The sequence below is a fragment of the Petromyzon marinus genome, chromosome 69 (assembly GCF_048934315.1).
Source record: "Petromyzon marinus isolate PM22_M1 ecotype Great Lakes invasive population chromosome 69, UKy_Petmar_22M1.pri1.0, whole genome shotgun sequence".
NCBI classification, from domain to species: domain Eukaryota; kingdom Metazoa; phylum Chordata; class Hyperoartia; order Petromyzontiformes; family Petromyzontidae; genus Petromyzon; species Petromyzon marinus.
The window spans coordinates 3,663,434-3,682,417 of record NC_133735.1 but is presented as its reverse complement, the minus strand read 5'-3'; the positions used below and the strand labels follow the sequence as shown (position 1 = coordinate 3,682,417).

At 53.6% G+C, this 18,984-nt stretch overlaps 1 protein-coding gene across 1 annotated transcript in view; it reads right to left on the bottom strand.

The window, feature by feature from the left end:
- LOC116957015 (sodium-dependent noradrenaline transporter-like) overlaps positions 1-18,984 on the bottom strand; it is a 122,351-nt gene that overhangs the window by 98,663 nt on the left and 4,704 nt on the right. Inside the window, exons 2-4 of the mRNA XM_076055101.1 lie at positions 15,108-15,239; positions 11,139-11,424; positions 10,350-10,488 (exon numbers count right to left, since the gene is read on the bottom strand). Of these exons, the coding sequence (XP_075911216.1) occupies positions 10,350-10,488; positions 11,139-11,424; positions 15,108-15,239 (557 nt within the window). The remainder of the gene's footprint in view (positions 1-10,349; positions 10,489-11,138; positions 11,425-15,107; positions 15,240-18,984) is intronic.

The window sequence follows — 18,984 nt, the reverse complement described above, 5'->3', positions numbered from 1 at the left end:
ACTGAGATGACTGGCTGATGCACCACCTGTGCCCCCTACTGTGCCAACCTGCTGTGCTTTAGCCACCCGGCGTTCCGCTCGTTGTTGTGAGCGTCGCTCCTCCGCCCTCCGTTGTTGTTGGAGGGCGACTGCCTCCAACTGCCCAGTAGCATCCTTCACGAGCCTCCTCCACAGAGGCCGATCTTGACACCGCTGGTACCAGTCATCGGCAAGTCCACTCAGCTCCACGTCCTCCTGTACCACATCACTCCATCTCTTCTCTAGCCCGTGCCGCGCCCGCTTAGCCCCCTCAATCCGGCCAAACAAAAGCTGTTTCGGCATGCGGTGGCTGGGCATGCGGGCTACATGACCCAGCCATCGCAGCCTTGCCTGCCGGAGGAGCTCACCGATGGGACCCTGCCCAGATCTTTCAAGGATTTGTGAGCTCCTCACACAATCCAGTCTGGTTAAACCCAGGATGGATCGTAGGCAGGCCAGCCTAAATGTTTCTAACCGGCGAAGATGTTCCACCAGGGGGGTCCACGTTTCGCAAGCGTAGAGAAGGGAGGGAATGACCGTGGCCGAGAAGACCTGAAGCTTAGTGCGGAGCGACAGACCAGGTAGCTTCCACACAGCATTACGCAACCGATGAAAAGATATTGCCGCTCGACTGATTCGGAGTGAGACCTCTGCTGTTAAACTGGAGCCAGTCATAAGCACACTGCCCAGGTATGGGAAACTCTCCACTCTCTCCACAACTGCCCCATCACCGATTGTGGGGGTGGATTGTCCGATGGTACAAAATACCCAGGCAGGTGCTTAGTTTTGGTGGGGCTGATGGTAAGGCCCCACCTCTTAGTGGCACGCTCCAGTCTCAGCAGCAGCGTCTCCAACTCCTCCTCTGACTGAGCAGCTATTACCAAATCATCAGCATACATAACGTGGTTGAGCAATAGGGAGCCATCCCTTGACCACACCCGGACATCGATTAGCCTCCCATTATATCTGTACCATATGGAGATTCCCCCGGTACAGCTATTGAAGGCTTCACGAACTACGTGGTCAAAATAGATGTTAAATAATGTGGGAGCCAGAGGACATCCCTGTCGCACCCCAAGGTGTACAGGGAATGGCTCTGACTCCCGGCCACGTAGTTTTACCCGGGCCCGCTCACCATCATGAAGGTCCTTAATGATCGTGAGCAGAGGGTCAGGTACTCCAAAAGCACGAAGAACGACCCAGAGCCCAGGCCTACTGATGGTATCATAGGCCTTGACCAGGTCAATAAAGCAGAGATGTAGGTCTTGTTGGAATTCCCTACACCTCTGCTGTAGCAGACGGACAGAAAATATGGCATCTGTGCAGGACCGCCCTTTCCTGAAACCGCATTGGGGCTCCGCAAGCCTCTCCTCAGCGTGCCTGGCAAGGCGATGCTGAATAATCCTTGCCAGGACCTTTCCCGGCACACTGAGGAGTGAGATGCCCCTGTAGTTGTTACAGTCTGTGCGGTCCCCCTTAAAAAGGGGGACCACCAGGGCATCCTTCAAATCCTGCGGAACCCGTCCAGTGGTCCAGACTGTTGTTATGATGTCATATAGGGCAGTCTGTGCACAAACGCCACCCTCCCTCAGCATTTCGCTTGGGAGATCATCTCTGCCCGCTGCCTTTCCTGGTCTCAGACTCCGGATCGCCTTCAATACTTCCTCAGCAGATGGAACCTCAGCCAGCCACTCACAGGGGGTGACTTCATCCAATATTTGAGGCACCGCAGCCTCAGCAGGGTCATCCTCACTTTGTGCCACGATGTTTTCCTGGCTGAGGGATTTTCCCTCCCCCAGGACCTCACAGAAATGCTCAGCAAATCTGTGAACCTGTTCCTGGGGGTCGGAAATTGTATCACCGTTTTTTCCCCTAATGATGGTAATAGGTGTGGCGCTGCAGGTTACTTTTTTGATGGAGTTAAATAGAGATTTGTGATCACGGGCCACTGAGGCAGACTCCATCTCCTCAGCAACCCGCGACCACCACCCATCCTTGCAGCGCCTCACGGCTCTCCGAACCTCCGAGCGAAGGCTGCGGTAAGCCTCCTCATTCTCTGACGTGAGATTCTGTAGCCGATGACAGTGGGCCTGTCGCTTTTTATCAACCATCCTGAACAACTCCTCTGTCAGCCAGGGTGTCTGGGGAGGTCTGGACCGCGTACCCAATGCAGCCATTGCAGCTGCATGAGTCACAGTCCTAAACCTCGCCCATTTACCCTCGACATCAGGAGGAGTCGGGGACGATGCCAATCCCAGCCGCAAGCGATGATGAAATTCTCGCTTGCAACTTTCATCAGATAACTGAGACCAGGCCACTTTAGGTTGGAATGGGGTCCTGGGTGTACACCCACCACCGGAGTGGAAGAATGGCAGGCGCATCTTACAGATGACTAGTCGATGGTCAGAGGGCAGATCAGCTCCACGGTAGGTCCTGGTGTCAAGGACATGGGCTCGCATTCGCTGGTCCGTCACTATGTAGTCCAGCAGATTTTCTTGCTTGGACCCGGCATGCATCCATGATGTTGTGTGGATGCGCCGATGCCGGAACAGCGTGTTGGTAAGCCCATGGGCTGCACAAAAATCTAGCAGCCTCCTACCGTTGTTATTGAGCTGATCTGGCCCATGCCCTCCAATCACTCCAGACCAGGTGCCAGTATCATGACCAACTCGGGCATTGAAGTCACCCAACATGATGACTCTATCCCGAGGGGCCACTTTAGCCAGCACCTGTGACAGGAGGTCATAGAAGGCATCTGACTCATCGGCTTTACCTGCATCCCTCCACGGATGTTCATCTTCGGTGGGGGCATAAGTAACCACGACCACCATTCCTCGCCTCCGGTTGATGGGAAGGCGAGCCCAAAGACAGACACACACACACAGACACACACACACAGACACACACATACAGACACACACACAGACACACACACAGACACACACACAGACACACACACACAGACACACACACAGACACACACACAGACACACACACACAGACACACACACAGACACAACAACAACAACAACAACAACCGCCATTCGCCACTAAGTGGCGGTGACGTCACCACGACGCTTGTGCCAGGCTATGTGCACCCTGAGGCCACGTGAAGTGTCGAACGCCCGCTGGCAGGAGGTCACGGGGCAGACCCAGGTGCCACGGGTCGACTGACTGAGATGACTGGCTGATGCACCACCTGTGCCCCCTACTGTGCCAACCTGCTGTGCTTTAGCCACCCGGCGCTCCGCTCGCTGTTGTGAGCGTCGCTCCTCCGCCCTCCGTTGTTGTTGGAGGGCGACTGCCTCCAACTGCCCAGTAGCATCCTTCACGAGCCTCCTCCACAGAGGCCGATCTTGACACCGCTGGTACCAGTCATCGGCAAGTCCACTCAGCTCCACGTCCTCCTGTACCACATCACTCCATCTCTTCTCTAGCCCGTGCCGCGCCCGCTTAGCCCCCTCAATCCGGCCAAACAAAAGCTGTTTCGGCATGCGGTGGCTGGGCATGCGGGCTACATGACCCAGCCATCGCAGCCTTGCCTGCCGGAGGAGCTCACCGATGGGACCCTGCCCAGATCTTTCAAGGATTTGTGAGCTCCTCACACAATCCAGTCTGGTTAAACCCAGGATGGATCGTAGGCAGGCCAGCCTAAATGTTTCTAACCGGCGAAGATGTTCCATTAGGGGGGTCCACGTTTCGCAAGCATAGAGAAGGGAGGGAATGACCGTGGCCGAGAAGACCTGAAGCTTAGTGCGGAGCGACAGACCAGGTAGCTTCCACACAGCGTTACGCAACCGATGAAAAGATATTGCCGCTCGACTGATTCGGAGTGAGACCTCTGCTGTTAAACTGGAGCCAGTCATAAGCACACTGCCCAGGTATGGGAAACTCTCCACTCTCTCCACAACTGCCCCATCACCGATTGGGAGTTGTGGGGGTGGAGTGTCCGATGGTACAAAATACCCAGGCAGGTGCTTAGTTTTGGTGGGGCTGATGGTAAGGCCCCACCTCTTAGTGGCATGCTCCAGTCTCAGCAGCAGCGTCTCCAACTCCTCCTCTGACTGAGCAGCTATTACCAAGTCATCAGCATACATAACGTGGTTGAGCAATAGGGAGCCATCCCTTGACCGCACCCGGGCATCGATTAGCCTCCCATTATATCTGTACCATATGGAGATTCCCCCGGTACAGCTATTGAAGGCTTCACGAACTACGTGGTCAAAATAGATGTTAAATAATGTGGGAGCCAAAGGACATCCCTGTCGCACCCCAAGGTGTACAGGGAATGGCTCTGACTCCCGGCCACGTAGTTTTACCCGGGCCCGCTCACCATCATGAAGGTCCTTAATGATCGTGAGCAGAGGGTCAGGTACTCCAAAAGCACGAAGAACGACCCAGAGCCCAGGCCTACTGATGGTATCATAGGCCTTGACCAGGTCAATAAAGCAGAGATGTAGGTCTTGTTGGAATTCCCTACACCTCTGCTGTAGCAGACGGACAGAAAATATGGCATCTGTGCAGGACCGCCCTTTCCTGAAACCGCATTGGGGCTCCGCAAGCCTCTCCTCAGCGTGCCACACAGACACACACACAGACACACACACACACAGACACACACACAGACACACACACAGACACACACACAGACACACACACAGACACACACACGCACAGACACACACAGACACACACACGCACAGACACACACACAGACACACACACACAAACACACACACAGACACCCACACGCACATACACACACACAGACACACACACAGACACACACACAGACACACACATAGACACACACACAGACACGCACAGACACACACACACAGACACACACACACACAGACACACACACGCACGCACACACACAGACACACACACAGACACACACACACAGACACACACAGAGACACACAGAGACAGAGACACATAGAGAGACACACACATAGAGACACAGCACACTAAGCAGGCACAGCAGCTGAGTATGATGATGAGTGTGACGCTGAGTATGATGACGAGTGTGACGCTGAGTATGATGACGAGTGTGACGCTGAGTGTGATGATGAGTGTGATGCTGAGTATGATGATGAGTGTGACGCTGAGTATGATGACGAGTGTGACGCTGAGTGTGATGACGAGTGTGACGCTGAGTATGATGACGAGTGTGACGCTGAGTATGATGATGAGTGTGACGCTGAGTGTGATGACGAGTGTGACGCTGAGTATGATGACGAGTGTGACGCTGAGTATGATGACGAGTGTGACGCTGAGTATGATGATGAGTGTGATGCTGAGTATGATGATGAGTGTGACGCTGAGTATGATGATGAGTGTGACGCTGAGTGTGATGACGAGTGTGATGCTGAGTGTGATGACGAGTGTGACGCTGAGTATGATGACGAGTGTGACGCTGAGTATGATGATGAGTGTGATGCTGAGTGTGATGACGAGTGTGACGCTGAGTGTGATGACGAGTGTGACGCTGAGTGTGATGACGATTGTGACGCTGAGTATGATGATGAGTGTGACGCTGAGTATGATGACGAGTGTGACGCTGAGTATGATGATGAGTGTGACGCTGAGTATGATGACGAGTGTGACGCTGAGTATGATGATGAGTGTGACGCTGAGTATGATCACGAGTGTGACGCTGAGTATGATGACGAGTGTGACGCTGAGTATGATGATGAGTGTGACGCTGAGTGTGATGACGAGTGTGACGCTGAGTGTGATGACGAGTGTGACGCTGAGTATGATGACGAGTGTGACGTTGAGTGTGACGACGAGTGTGACGCTGAGTGTGATGACGAGTGTGACGCTGAGTATGATGACGAGTGTGACGCTGAGTGTGATGACGAGTGTGACGCTGAGTGTGATGACGAGTGTGACGCTGAGTATGATGACGAGTGTGACGCTGAGTGTGATGACGAGTGTGACGCTGAGTATGATGATGAGTGTGACGCTGAGTATGATGACGAGTGTGACGCTGAGTGTGATGACGAGTGTGACGCTGAGTGTGATGACGAGTGTGACGCTGAGTGTAATGACGAGTGTGACGCTGAGTATGATGACGAGTGTGACGCTGAGTGTGATGACGAGTGTGACGCTGAGTATGATGATGAGTGTGACGCTGAGTATGATGACGAGTGTGACGCTGAGTGTGATGACGAGTGTGACGCTGAGTATGATGACGAGTGTGACGCTGAGTATGATGATGAGTGTGACGCTGAGTGTGATGACGAGTGTGACGCTGAGTATGATGACGAGTGTGACGCTGAGTATGATGACGAGTGTGACGCTGAGTATGATGATGAGTGTGACGCTGAGTATGATGATGAGTGTGACGCTGAGTATGATGATGAGTGTGACGCTGAGTGTGATGACGAGTGTGACGCTGAGTGTGATGACGATTGTGACGCTGAGTGTGATGACGAGTGTGACGCTGAGTATGATGACGAGTGTGACGCTGAGTGTGATGACGAGTGTGACGCTGAGTATGATGACGAGTGTGACGCTGAGTATGATGACGAGTGTGACGCTGAGTATGATGACGAGTGTGACGCTGAGTATGATGACGAGTGTGACACTGAGTGTGACGCTGAGCGTGATGACGAGTGTGACACTGAGTGTGATGACGAGTGTGACGCTGAGTATGACGACGAGTGTGACGCTGAGTGTGATGACGAGTGTGACGCTGAGTGTGATGACGAGTGTGACGCTGAGTGTGATGACGAGTGTGACGCTGAGCGTGATGATGAGTGTGACGCTGAGTATGATGACGAGTGTGACGCTGAGTGTGACGACGAGTGTGACGCTGAGTGTGATGACGAGTGTGACGCTGAGTATGATGACGAGGTACAGCACCTTGCCTGACGTCTTCACCCCCCGCCACAGGCTGAAGAAGACGACTAGCAGCACACCGAGCAGGCACAGCAGCAGCTGAGTATGATGACGAGTGTGACGCTGAGTGTGATGACGAATGTGACGCTGAGTGTGACGACGAGTGTGACGCTGAGTGTGATGACGAGTGTGACGCTGAGTATGACGACGAGGAGCAGCACCTTGCCTGACGTCTTCACCCCCCGCCACAGGCTGAAGAAGACGACTAGCAGCACACCGAGCAGGCACAGCAGCAGCTGAGTATGATGACGAGTGTGACGCTGAGCGTGATGACGAGTGTGACGCTGAGTGTGATGACGAGTGTGACGCTGAGTGTGACGACGAGTGTGACGCTGAGTGTGATGACGAGTGTGACGCTGTGTATGACGACGAGTGTGACGCTGAGTGTGATGACGAGTGTGACGCTGAGTATGATGACGAGGTACAGCACCTTGCCTGACGTCTTCACCCCCCGCCACAGGCTGAAGAAGACGACTAGCAGCACACCGAGCAGGCACAGCAGCAGCTGAGTGTGATGACGAGTGTGACGCTGAGTGTGACGCTGAGTGTGATGACGAATGTGACGCTGAGTGTGATGACGAGTGTGACGCTGAGTGTGATGATGAGTGTGACGCTGAGCGTGATGACGAGTGTGACGCTGAGTATGACGACGAGGAGCAGCACCTTGCCTGACGTCTTCACCCCCCGCCACAGGCTGAAGAAGACGACTAGCAGCACACCGAGCAGGCACAGCAGCAGCTGAGTATGATGACGAGTGTGACGCTGAGTGTGACGCTGAGTGTGACGACGAGTGTGACGCTGAGTATGATGACGAGGTACAGCACCTTGCCTGACGTCTTCACCCCCCGCCACAGGCTGAAGAAGACGACTAGCAGCACACCGAGCAGGCACAGCAGCAGCTGAGTATGATGACGAGTGTGACGCTGAGTGTGACGCTGAGTGTGATGACGAGTGTGACGCTGAGTGTGATGACGAGTGTGACGCTGAGTGTGATGACGAGTGTGACGCTGAGTATGATGACGAGGTACAGCACCTTGCCTGACGTCTTCACCCCCCGCCACAGGCTGAAGAAGACGACTAGCAGCACACCGAGCAGGCACAGCAGCAGCTGAGTATGATGACGAGTGTGACGCTGAGTGTGACGCTGAGTGTGATGACGAGTGTGACGCTGAGTATGACGACGAGGAGCAGCACCTTGCCTGACGTCTTCACCCCCCGCCACAGGCTGAAGAAGACGACTAGCAGCACACCGAGCAGGCACAGCAGCAGCTGAGTATGATGACGAGTGTGACGCTGAGTGTGACGCTGAGTGTGATGACGAGTGTGACGCTGAGTATGACGACGAGGAGCAGCACCTTGCCTGACGTCTTCACCCCCCGCCACAGGCTGAAGAAGACGACTAGCAGCACACCGAGCAGGCACAGCAGCAGCTGAGTATGATGACGAGTGTGACGCTGAGTGTGATGACGAGTGTGACGCTGAGTGTGACGCTGAGTATGATGACGAGGTACAGCACCTTGCCTGACGTCTTCACCCCCCGCCACAGGCTGAAGAAGACGACTAGCAGCACACCGAGCAGGCACAGCAGCAGCTGAGTATGATGACGAGTGTGACGCTGAGTGTGATGACGAGTGTGACGCTGAGTGTGACGCTGAGTATGATGACGAGGTACAGCACCTTGCCTGACGTCTTCACCCCCCGCCACAGGCTGAAGAAGACGACTAGCAGCACACCGAGCAGGCACAGCAGCAGCTGAGTATGATGACGAGTGTGACGCTGAGTGTGACGCTGAGTATGATGACGAGGAGCAGCACCTTGCCTGACGTCTTCACCCCCCGCCACAGGCTGAAGAAGACGACTAGCAGCACACCGAGCAGGCACAGCAGCAGCTGAGTATGATGACGAGTGTGACGCTGAGTGTGACGCTGAGTGTGATGACGAGTGTGACGCTGAGTATGATGACGAGTGTGACGCTGAGTGTGACGCTGAGTATGATGACGAGGTACAGCACCTTGCCTGACGTCTTCACCCCCCGCCACAGGCTGAAGAAGACGACTAGCAGCACACCGAGCAGGCACAGCAGCAGCTGAGTATGATGACGAGTGTGACGCTGAGTGTGACGCTGAGTGTGATGACGAGTGTGACGCTGAGTGTGATGACGAGTGTGACGCTGAGTATGATGACGAGGTACAGCACCTTGCCTGACGTCTTCACCCCCCGCCACAGGCTGAAGAAGACGACTAGCAGCACACCGAGCAGGCACAGCAGCAGCTGAGTGTGATGACGAGTGTGACGCTGAGTGTGATGACGAGTGTGACGCTGAGTGTGATGACGAGTGTGACGCTGAGTATGATGACGAGGAGCAGCACCTTGCCTGACGTCTTCACCCCCCGCCACAGGCTGAAGAAGACGACTAGCAGCACACCGAGCAGGCACAGCAGCAGCTGAGTATGATGACGAGTGTGACGCTGAGTGTGACGCTGAGTGTGATGACGAGTGTGACGCTGAGTATGATGACGAGGTACAGCACCTTGCCTGACGTCTTCACCCCCCGCCACAGGCTGAAGAAGACGACTAGCAGCACACCGAGCAGGCACAGCAGCAGCTGAGTGTGATGACGAGTGTGACGCTGAGTATGACGACGAGTATGACGACGAGGAGCAGCACCTTGCCTGACGTCTTCACCCCCCGCCACAGGCTGAAGAAGACGACTAGCAGCACACCGAGCAGGCACAGCAGCAGCTGAGTGTGATGACGAGTGTGACGCTGAGTGTGATGACGAGTGTGACGCTGAGCGTGATGACGAGTGTGACGCTGAGTGTGATGACGAGTGTGACGCTGAGTATGACGACGAGGAGCAGCACCTTGCCTGACGTCTTCACCCCCCGCCACAGGCTGAAGAAGACGACTAGCAGCACACCGAGCAGGCACAGCAGCAGCTGAGTGTGATGACGAGTGTGACGCTGAGTGTGATGACGAGTGTGACGCTGAGTATGATGACGAGGAGCAGCACCTTGCCTGACGTCTTCACCCCCCGCCACAGGCTGAAGAAGACGACTAGCAGCACACCGAGCAGGCACAGCAGCAGCTGAGTATGATGACGAGTGTGACGCTGAGTGTGACGCTGAGTGTGACGCTGAGTGTGATGACGAGTGTGACGCTGAGTGTGATGACGAGTGTGACGCTGAGTATGATGACGAGGTACAGCACCTTGCCTGACGTCTTCACCCCCCGCCACAGGCTGAAGAAGACGACTAGCAGCACACCGAGCAGGCACAGCAGCAGCTGAGTGTGATGACGAGTGTGACGCTGAGTGTGATGACGAGTGTGACGCTGAGTATGATGACGAGTGTGACGCTGAGTGTGACGCTGAGTGTGATGACGAGTGTGACGCTGAGTATGATGACGAGGTACAGCACCTTGCCTGACGTCTTCACCCCCCGCCACAGGCTGAAGAAGACGACTAGCAGCACACCGAGCAGGCACAGCAACAGCTCGGAGCGAGGAGCCCCAAGGTCACCGATCCCTGAGCTCTCGTGCTGGTTCAGCACCTCCCTCCTGGGGGGGAGGGAGGGGTGGGGGGAGGGGTGGGGGGAGGGGTGGGGGGAAATGGGGAGGGGTGGGAAGAGGGGTGGGGGGAGGGGTGGGCGGAGGAGGTGGGAAATAAATAATGAATGTGTAAAGGGGGAGGAGTCTGTGGAATGTAAATAATGAATGTGTAAAGGGGGAGGAGCCGGGGTCAAATAAATAAATAATGAATGCGTGATGGGGGAGGGGTCGGCGGGAAATAAATAATGAATGTGTGATGGGGGAGGAGTCGGTGGGAAATAAATAAATAATGCGTTGTTGGGGGGGGAGTCCGATGAGCTCTGAAGCTCTTTGTCACAGCAGGGGTCAGCAGGGGTCACGTGGGGTGGCAGATTGCATCGACAACGAAGACGACACCATACCACCACCACCACCTCGTCACCACCTCGTCACCACCTCGTCATCACCACCACCACTCCGTCACCACCACCACCACCACCATGTCACCACCACCACCTCGTCACCACCTCGTCACCACCACCTCGTCACCACCACCACCACCTCGTCACCACCACCACCACCACCTCGTCACCACCACCACCACCATCACCACCACCACCTCGTCATCACCACCACCACCACCACCTCGTCACCACCTCGTCACCACCACCACCACTCACTCAAAGTACTCCCCGGCCGGCGTCGTCCTCAGCCAGCTGGTCGGCAGGCGGTCGTGGGTGGACGAGGTGGAGAAGCTGACGTTGCCTCCTCCTCCTCCTCCACCTCGTCGCTCCGCCCCGGCCTCGGAGCAGTCCGCCGTGTTCCAGGAGTTGTTGCACGAGGCCCAGGGCAGGCGCGACGAGGAGGAGGTGCAGGACGCGACGAGGTAGCGCAGGGCCCAGGCGATGATCACGTGGTAGTAGAAGCCCACGTAGAGTGAGATGAGCATCACAGAGAAACCCACGCCTGGTGGGGGTGACGACACCAGTGTGTGATGACGTGTGTGATGACGTGTGTGATGACGTGGTGATGACGTGTGTGTGATGACGTGTGTGTGTGATGACGTGTGTGATGACGTGTGTGTGATGACGTGTGTGTGATGACGTGTGTGATGACGTGTGTGTGACGAGGCGATGATCACGTGGTAGTAGAAGCCCACGTAGAGTGAGATGAGCATCACAGAGAAACCCACGCCTGGTGGGGGTGACGACACCAGTGTGTGATGACGTGTGTGATGACGTGTGTGATGACGTGTGTGTGACGAGGCGATGATCACGTGGTAGTAGAAGCCCACGTAGAGTGAGATGAGCATCACAGAGAAACCCACGCCTGGTGGGGGTGACGACACCAGGGTGTGATGACGTGTGTGATGACGTGTGTGTGATGACGTGTGTGTGTGACGTGTGTGTGATGACGTGTGTGTGATGACGTGTGTGTGTGACGTGTGTGTGACGTGTGTGATGACGTGTGTGATGACGTGTGTGTGACGTGTGTGATGACGTGTGTGATGACGTGTGTGTGATGACGTGTGTGTGTGACGTGTGTGATGACGTGTGATGACGTGTGTAATGACGTGTGTGATGACGTGTGTGATGACGTGTGTGATGACGTGTGTGATGACGTGTGTGTGATGACGTGTGTGTGATGACGTGTGTGATGACGTGTGTGTGACGAGGCGATGATCACGTGGTAGTAGAAGCCCACGTAGAGTGAGATGAGCATCACAGAGAAACCCACGCCTGGTGGGGGTGACGACACCAGTGTGTGATGACGTGGTGATGACGTGTGTGTGATGATGACGTGTGTTTGATGACGTGTGTGACGTGTGTGATGACGTGTGTGATGACGTGTGTGTGACGAGGCGATGATCACGTGGTAGTAGAAGCCCACGTAGAGTGAGATGAGCATCACAGAGAAACCCACGCCTGGTGGGGGTGACGACACCAGTGTGTGATGACGTGTGTGATGACGTGTGTGTGATGACGTGTGTGTGTGACGTGTGTGTGATGACGTGTGTGTGTGATGACGTGTGTGTGTGACGTGTGTGTGACGTGTGTGATGACGTGTGTGATGACGTGTGTGATGACGTGTGTGTGACGTGGTGATGACGTGTGTGATGACGTGTGTGTGATGACGTGTGTGTGTGACGTGTGTGTGACGTGTGTGATGACGTGTGTGATGACGTGTGTAATGACGTGTGTGTGATGACGTGTGTGTGATGACGTGTGTGTGATGACGTGTGTGTGACGTGTGTGATGCGTGTGTGATGACGTATGTATGATGTGTGTGATAACGTGTGTGTGATGACGTGTGTGTGTGACGCGTGTGTGACGTGTGTGTGATGACGTGTGTGTGTGACGTGTGTGTGATGACGTGTGTGTGATGACGTGTGTGTGACGCGTGTTTGTGATGACGTGTGTGTGTGATGTTGTGTGATGACGTGCGTGTGATGACGTGTGTGTGACGCGGGTGTGATGACGTGTGTGTGACGTGTGTGTGATGACGTGTGTGTGATGACGTGTGTGATGACGTGTGTGTGATGACGTGTGTGATGACGTTTGTGTGACGTGTGTGATGACGTGTGTGTGATAACGTGTGTGTGACGACGTGTGTGTGATGCCGTGTGTGTGATGACGTGTGTGTGACATGTGTGTGATGACATGTGTGTGTGATGACGTGTGTGTGATGACGTGTGTGATGACGTGTGTGTGATGACGTGTGTGTGATGTGTGTGATGACGTGTGTGACGAAGACAACCCCCTACCTCCTCGTGGTGCCGGACGGGCAACTCTGTCGTGGACAGTGCTGTGGGGGGCAGGGCCAACTCCGATTGGCTCCTCCTCTCATGGCGTTTGTGACCACCACAGGGGCTAAACGGGGCCACGTGGAATGTTTGAACGCTCACTGCGGAGGAGAGGCTGCCACTCCTCTGTCGGGAGCTGGACCGGTACCGCCTGGATCTCTGTGGCATTCAGGAGGTCAGGTGGACCGGCTCTGGCTCCTGTCACCATGAGGGGTGGACAGTCCTCTACTCGGGGCAGCAGACTGCCAAACAACAGGGTGTGGCTCTTCTTTTGAACAAAAGAATGAAGGGGGCGTGGGAGCGTGGCGGAGAGGTGTGGGAAGCTGTAAGCCCCAGGCTACTTTGGGCTCGCCTTCCCATCCACCAGAGGAGAGGAGTGGTGGTCGTGGTTACTTATGCCCCCACCGAAGACGAACATCCGTGGAGGGATGCAGGCAAGGCCGATGAGTCAGATGCCTTCTATGACCTCCTGTCACAGATGCTGGCTAAAGTGGCCCCTCGGGATAGAGTCATCTTGTTGGGTGACTTCAATGCCCGAGTTGGTCATGATGCTGGCACCTGGTCTGGGGTGATTGGAAGGCATGGGCCAGATCAGCTCAATAACAATGGAAGGAGGCTGCTAGATTTTTGTGCAGCCCATGGGCTTTTAATTACCAACACGCTGTTCCGGCATCGGCGCATCCACACATCATGGATACATGCCGGGTCCAAGCAAGAACATCTGCTGCACTTCATAGTGACGGACCAGCGGATGCGAGCCCATGTCCTTGACACCAGGACCTACCGTGGAGCTGATCTTCCCTCATCAACTTCTCATCTGTCAGATTATTCCACTCCGGTGGTGGGTGTACACCCAGGACCCCATTCAAACCTAAAGTGGCCTGGTCTCAGCTAGCTGATGAAAGTTGCAAGCGAGAATTTCATCATCGCTTGCGGCTGGGGTTGGCATCGTCCCCCACTCCTCCTGATGTCGAGGGTAAATGGGCAAGGTTTAGGACTGTGACTCAAGCAGCTGCAATGGCTGCTTTGAGTACACAGTCCAGACCTCCCCAGAGACCCTGGCTGACAGAGGAGGTGTTCAGGATAGTTGAGAAAAAGCGACAGGCCCACTCTCATCGACTACAGAATCCCACGTCGGAGAATGAGGAGGCTTACCGCAGCCTTCGCTCGGAGGTTCGGAGAGCCGTGAGGCGCTGCAAGGATGGGTGGTGGTCGCGGGTTGCTGAGGAGATGCAGTCTGCCTCAATGGCCCGCGATCACAAATCGCTCTTTAACTCCATCAACAAAGTAACCTGCAGCGCCACACCTAACACCACCCTCAAGGGAAAGAGCCGCGATTCGATCTCCGACCCCCAGGGACAGGTCTGCAGGTGTGCTCAGCATTTTTGTGAGGTCCTGGGGGAGGGGGAGTTACTCAGCCCAGACATCATCGGGGGGCTAGGTGGTGACCCAGCCACCACCACCACCGACACCACCACCACCACCACCGCCACCACCACCACCACCACCACCACCGCCGCCACCCGCGCCACCACCACCACCACCACCGCCACCACCACCGCCACCACCACCACCGCCACCACCACCGCCACCACCGCCACCCGCGCCACCACCACCACCACGACCGCCACCACCACCACCACCACCGCAACCACCACCGCCACCACCACCGCCACCACCACCACCGCCATCACCACCGCCACCACAACCACCACCACCACCGCCACCACCGCAACCACCACCGCCACCACCACCACCACCACCGCCGCCACCACCACCACCAGCACCACCACCACCACCACCTGCACCACCACCGCCACCACCCGCACCACGCTGCCATCCTCACCCTTGAAGATTGGACAAATCCTCCAGACGGCCGAGGCTCCGGCCCTCTGGCACTGTCCCAGGGCCAGCTCCATGTAGAAGAGTGGGACGCCGGCGATGACGAGGAAGAGGAGGTATGGGATGAGGAACGCTCCTGTCCAGCAGTGGAGAGAGAATGAGAGAGAGAGAGAGGGTGGGGTGGGGAGGGAGAGAGAGATGATGAGAGAGAGGTTGAGTGAAAGAGATAGAGAGACAGGATGAGAGAGAGATGGAGAGACAGGATGAGAGATAGAGAGATAGAGACGGGATGAGAGAGAGATAGAGACAGGATGAGAGATAGAGAGATGGAGAGACAGGATGAGAGAGAGAGATAGAGAGAGATGGAGAGAGATGGAGAGACAGGATGAGAGATAGAGAGAGATAGAGAGGATGAGAGAGAGATGGAGAGACAGGATGAGAGATAGAGAGATGGAGAGACAGGATGAGAGAGAGATAGAGAGAGAGAGATGGAGAGAGATGGAGAGACAGGATGAGAGATAGAGAGAGAGATAGAGAGGATGAGAGAGAGATGGAGAGACAGGATGAGAGATAGAGAGATAGGATGAGAGAGAGATGGAGAGACAGGATGAGAGATAGAGAGATAGAGAGGATGAGAGAGAGATCGAGAGACAGGATGAGAGAGATAGATATAGAGAATGAGAGAGATGGAGAGACAGGATGAGAGATAGAGAGATTGATAGAGAGGATGAGAGAGAGATGGAGAGACAGGATGAGAAACTTTGACTTTCAAGATTAATTTTGTTGCTTCTATAGAATCGTCAATGCCTGCAAGCAGTGACAGTAGTAACCCGTTCATGACAACAAAATGATCTTCATATCGCTCGTGAACAGACATCATCCCTGAGAGAGAGAGAGTCGTGAGAGCAGAGATGAGAACGCATCGCCAAGTGCATTCAATCGCGCCCGGTATGACTTTAGTCGTGATCCAGGTTAGTCGTGATACAGTTTTAGTCGTGATCCAGTTTTAGTCGTGATACAGTTTTAGTCGTGATCCAGTTTTAGTCGTGATCCAGTTTTAGTCGTGATCCAGTTTTAGTCGTGATCCAGTTTTAGTCGTGATCCAGTTTTAGTCGTGATCCAGTTTTAGTCGTGATACAGTTTTAGTCGTGATCCAGTTTTAGTCGTGATCCAGTTTTAGTCGTGATCCAGTTTTAGTCGTGATCCAGTTTTAGTCGTGATACAACTTTAGTCGTGATCCAGTTTTAGTCGTGATCCAGTTTTAGTCGTGATCCAGTTTTAGTCGTGATCCAGTTTTAGTCGTGATACAGTTTTAGTCGTGATCCAGTTTTAGTCGTGATACAGTTTTAGTCGTGATACAGTTTTAGTCATGATCCAGTTTTAGTCGTGATACAGTTTTAGTCGTGATCCAGTTTTAGTCGTGATACAGTTTTAGTTGTGATCCAGTTTTAGTCGTGATCCAGTTTTAGTCGTGATCCAGTTTTAGTCGTGATCCAGTTTTAGTCGTGATCCAGTTTTAGTCGTGATCCAGTTTTAGTCGTGATCCAGTTTTAGTCATGATCCAGTTTTAGTCGTGATCCAGTTTTAGTCGTGATCCAGTTTTAGTCGTGATACAGTTTTAGTCGTGATCCAGTTTTAGTCGTGATACAGTTTTAGTCGTGATCCAGGTTAGTCGTGATCCAGTTTTAGTCGTGATTCAGTTTTAGTCGTGATACAGTTTTAGTCGTGATACAGTTTTAGTCGTGATCTAGTTTTAGTCGTGATCCAGGTTAGTCGTGATCCAGTTTTAGTCGTGATTCAGTTTTAGTCGTGATACAGTTTTAGTCGTGATACAGTTTTAGTCGTGATCCAGGTTAGTCGTGATCCAGGTTAGTCGTGATTCAGTTTTAGTCGTGATACAGTTTTAGTCGTGATCTAGTTTTAGTCGTGATCCAGGTTAGTCGTGATCCAGGTTAGTCGTGATCCAGGTTAGTCGTGATCCAGGTTAGTCGTGATCCAGGTTAGTCGTGATCCAGGTTAGTCGTGATACAGTTTTAGTCGTGATCCAGGTTAGTCGTGATCCAGGTTAGTCGTGATCCAGGTTAGTCGTGATCCAGGTTAGTCGTGATACAGTTTTAGTCGTGATCCAGGTTAGTCGTGATCCAGGTTAGTCGTGATCCAGGTTAGTTGTGATACAGTTTTAGTCGTGATCGAGTGGTGCCTCCACATTCGTGATCGTCACTTTCTAACCTCCATAATCCAAGTTGTGTTGGGCTATCCATAAAAGAGGGTTTTCTGGCGGGTTAGAGCGTGTAAATATATAAATGTTGTGTCGTTAAGCCCGCCACCACCCGACACAGCCAAGTAGTAAGGGTTGTCGCGTTAACAGAACGTGGCCAATTCGTCACTAGTACAGCACTAGTGTATAGTGTAGTGTATAGTGTAGTATACTAGTACAGCACTAGTGTGTAGTGTAGTGTATAGTGTAGTTTATAATTTAGTGTGTAGTGTATAGTGTAGTGTATAGTGTAGTGAAGTGTATAGTGTAGTGTATAGTGTAGTGTATAGTGTAGTGTATAGTGCAGTGTCTAGTGTATTGTATAGTGTATAGTGTAGTGCATAGTGTAGTGTATAGTGTAGTGTATTGTGTAGTGTAGTGTGTAGTGTATAGTGTATATTGTAGTGTATAGTGTAGTGTATAGTGTAGTGTATAGTGTAGTGTATAGTGTATAGTGTAGTGTATAGTGTAGTGTATAGTGTAGTGTATAGTGTAGTGTAGTGTATAGTGTAGTGTATAGTGTAGTGTATAGTGTAGTGTATAGTGTAGTGTATAGTGTAGTGTATAGTGTAGTGTATAGTGTAGTGTATAGTGTAGTGTAGTGTATAGTGTAGTGTATAGTATAGTGTAGTGTATAGTGTAGTGTATAGTGTAGTGTAGTGTATAGTGTAGTGTATAGTGTAGTGTATAGCGTATAGTGTAGTGTTTAGTGTAGTGCATAGTGTAGTGTATAGTGTAGTGTATAGTGTAGTGTAATGACAACGCGTTTCTTGGTTTACGTGACAACCCTTACGAGCCGTGTCAGCTTTTAACGACAAAACATTTTAATATTGACGCGACCCCCACCTCTCTCTATGAAGGATGCCATTGCCACGACACCCAGACACGTGTTGCACGGTGACACCCAGTCACGTGTTACAGGGTGACACCCAGTCACGTGATACACGGTGACACCCAGTCACGTGTTACACGGTGACACCCAGTCACGTGTTACACGGTGACACCCAGACACGTGATACACGGTGACACCCAGTCACGTGTTACACGGTGACACCCAGTCACGCGTTACACGGTGACACCCAGTCACGCGTTACACGGTGACACCCAGTCACGTGTTGCACGGTGACACCCAGTCACGTGTTACACGGTGACACCCAGTCACGTGTTACACGGTGACACCCAGTCAGGTGTTACACGGTGACACCCAGTCACGTGATACACGGTGACACCCAGACACGTGTTACACGGTGACACCCAGTCACGTGATACACGGTGACACCCAGCCACGTGTTACACGGTGACACACAGTCACGTGTTACACGGTGACACCCAGTCACGTGTTACATGGTGACACCCAGTCACGTGTTACACGGTGACACCCAGTCACGTGGTACACCGTGACACCCAGACACGTGGTACACGGTGACACCCAGTCACGTGTTACACGGTGACACCCAGTCACGTGTTACACGGTGACACCAAGTCACGTGTTACACGGTGACACCCAGACACGTGTTACACGGTGACACCCAGTCACGTGATACACGGTGACACCCAGTCACGTGTTACACGGTGACACCCAGCCACGTGTTACACGGTGACACCCAGTCACGTGTTACACGGT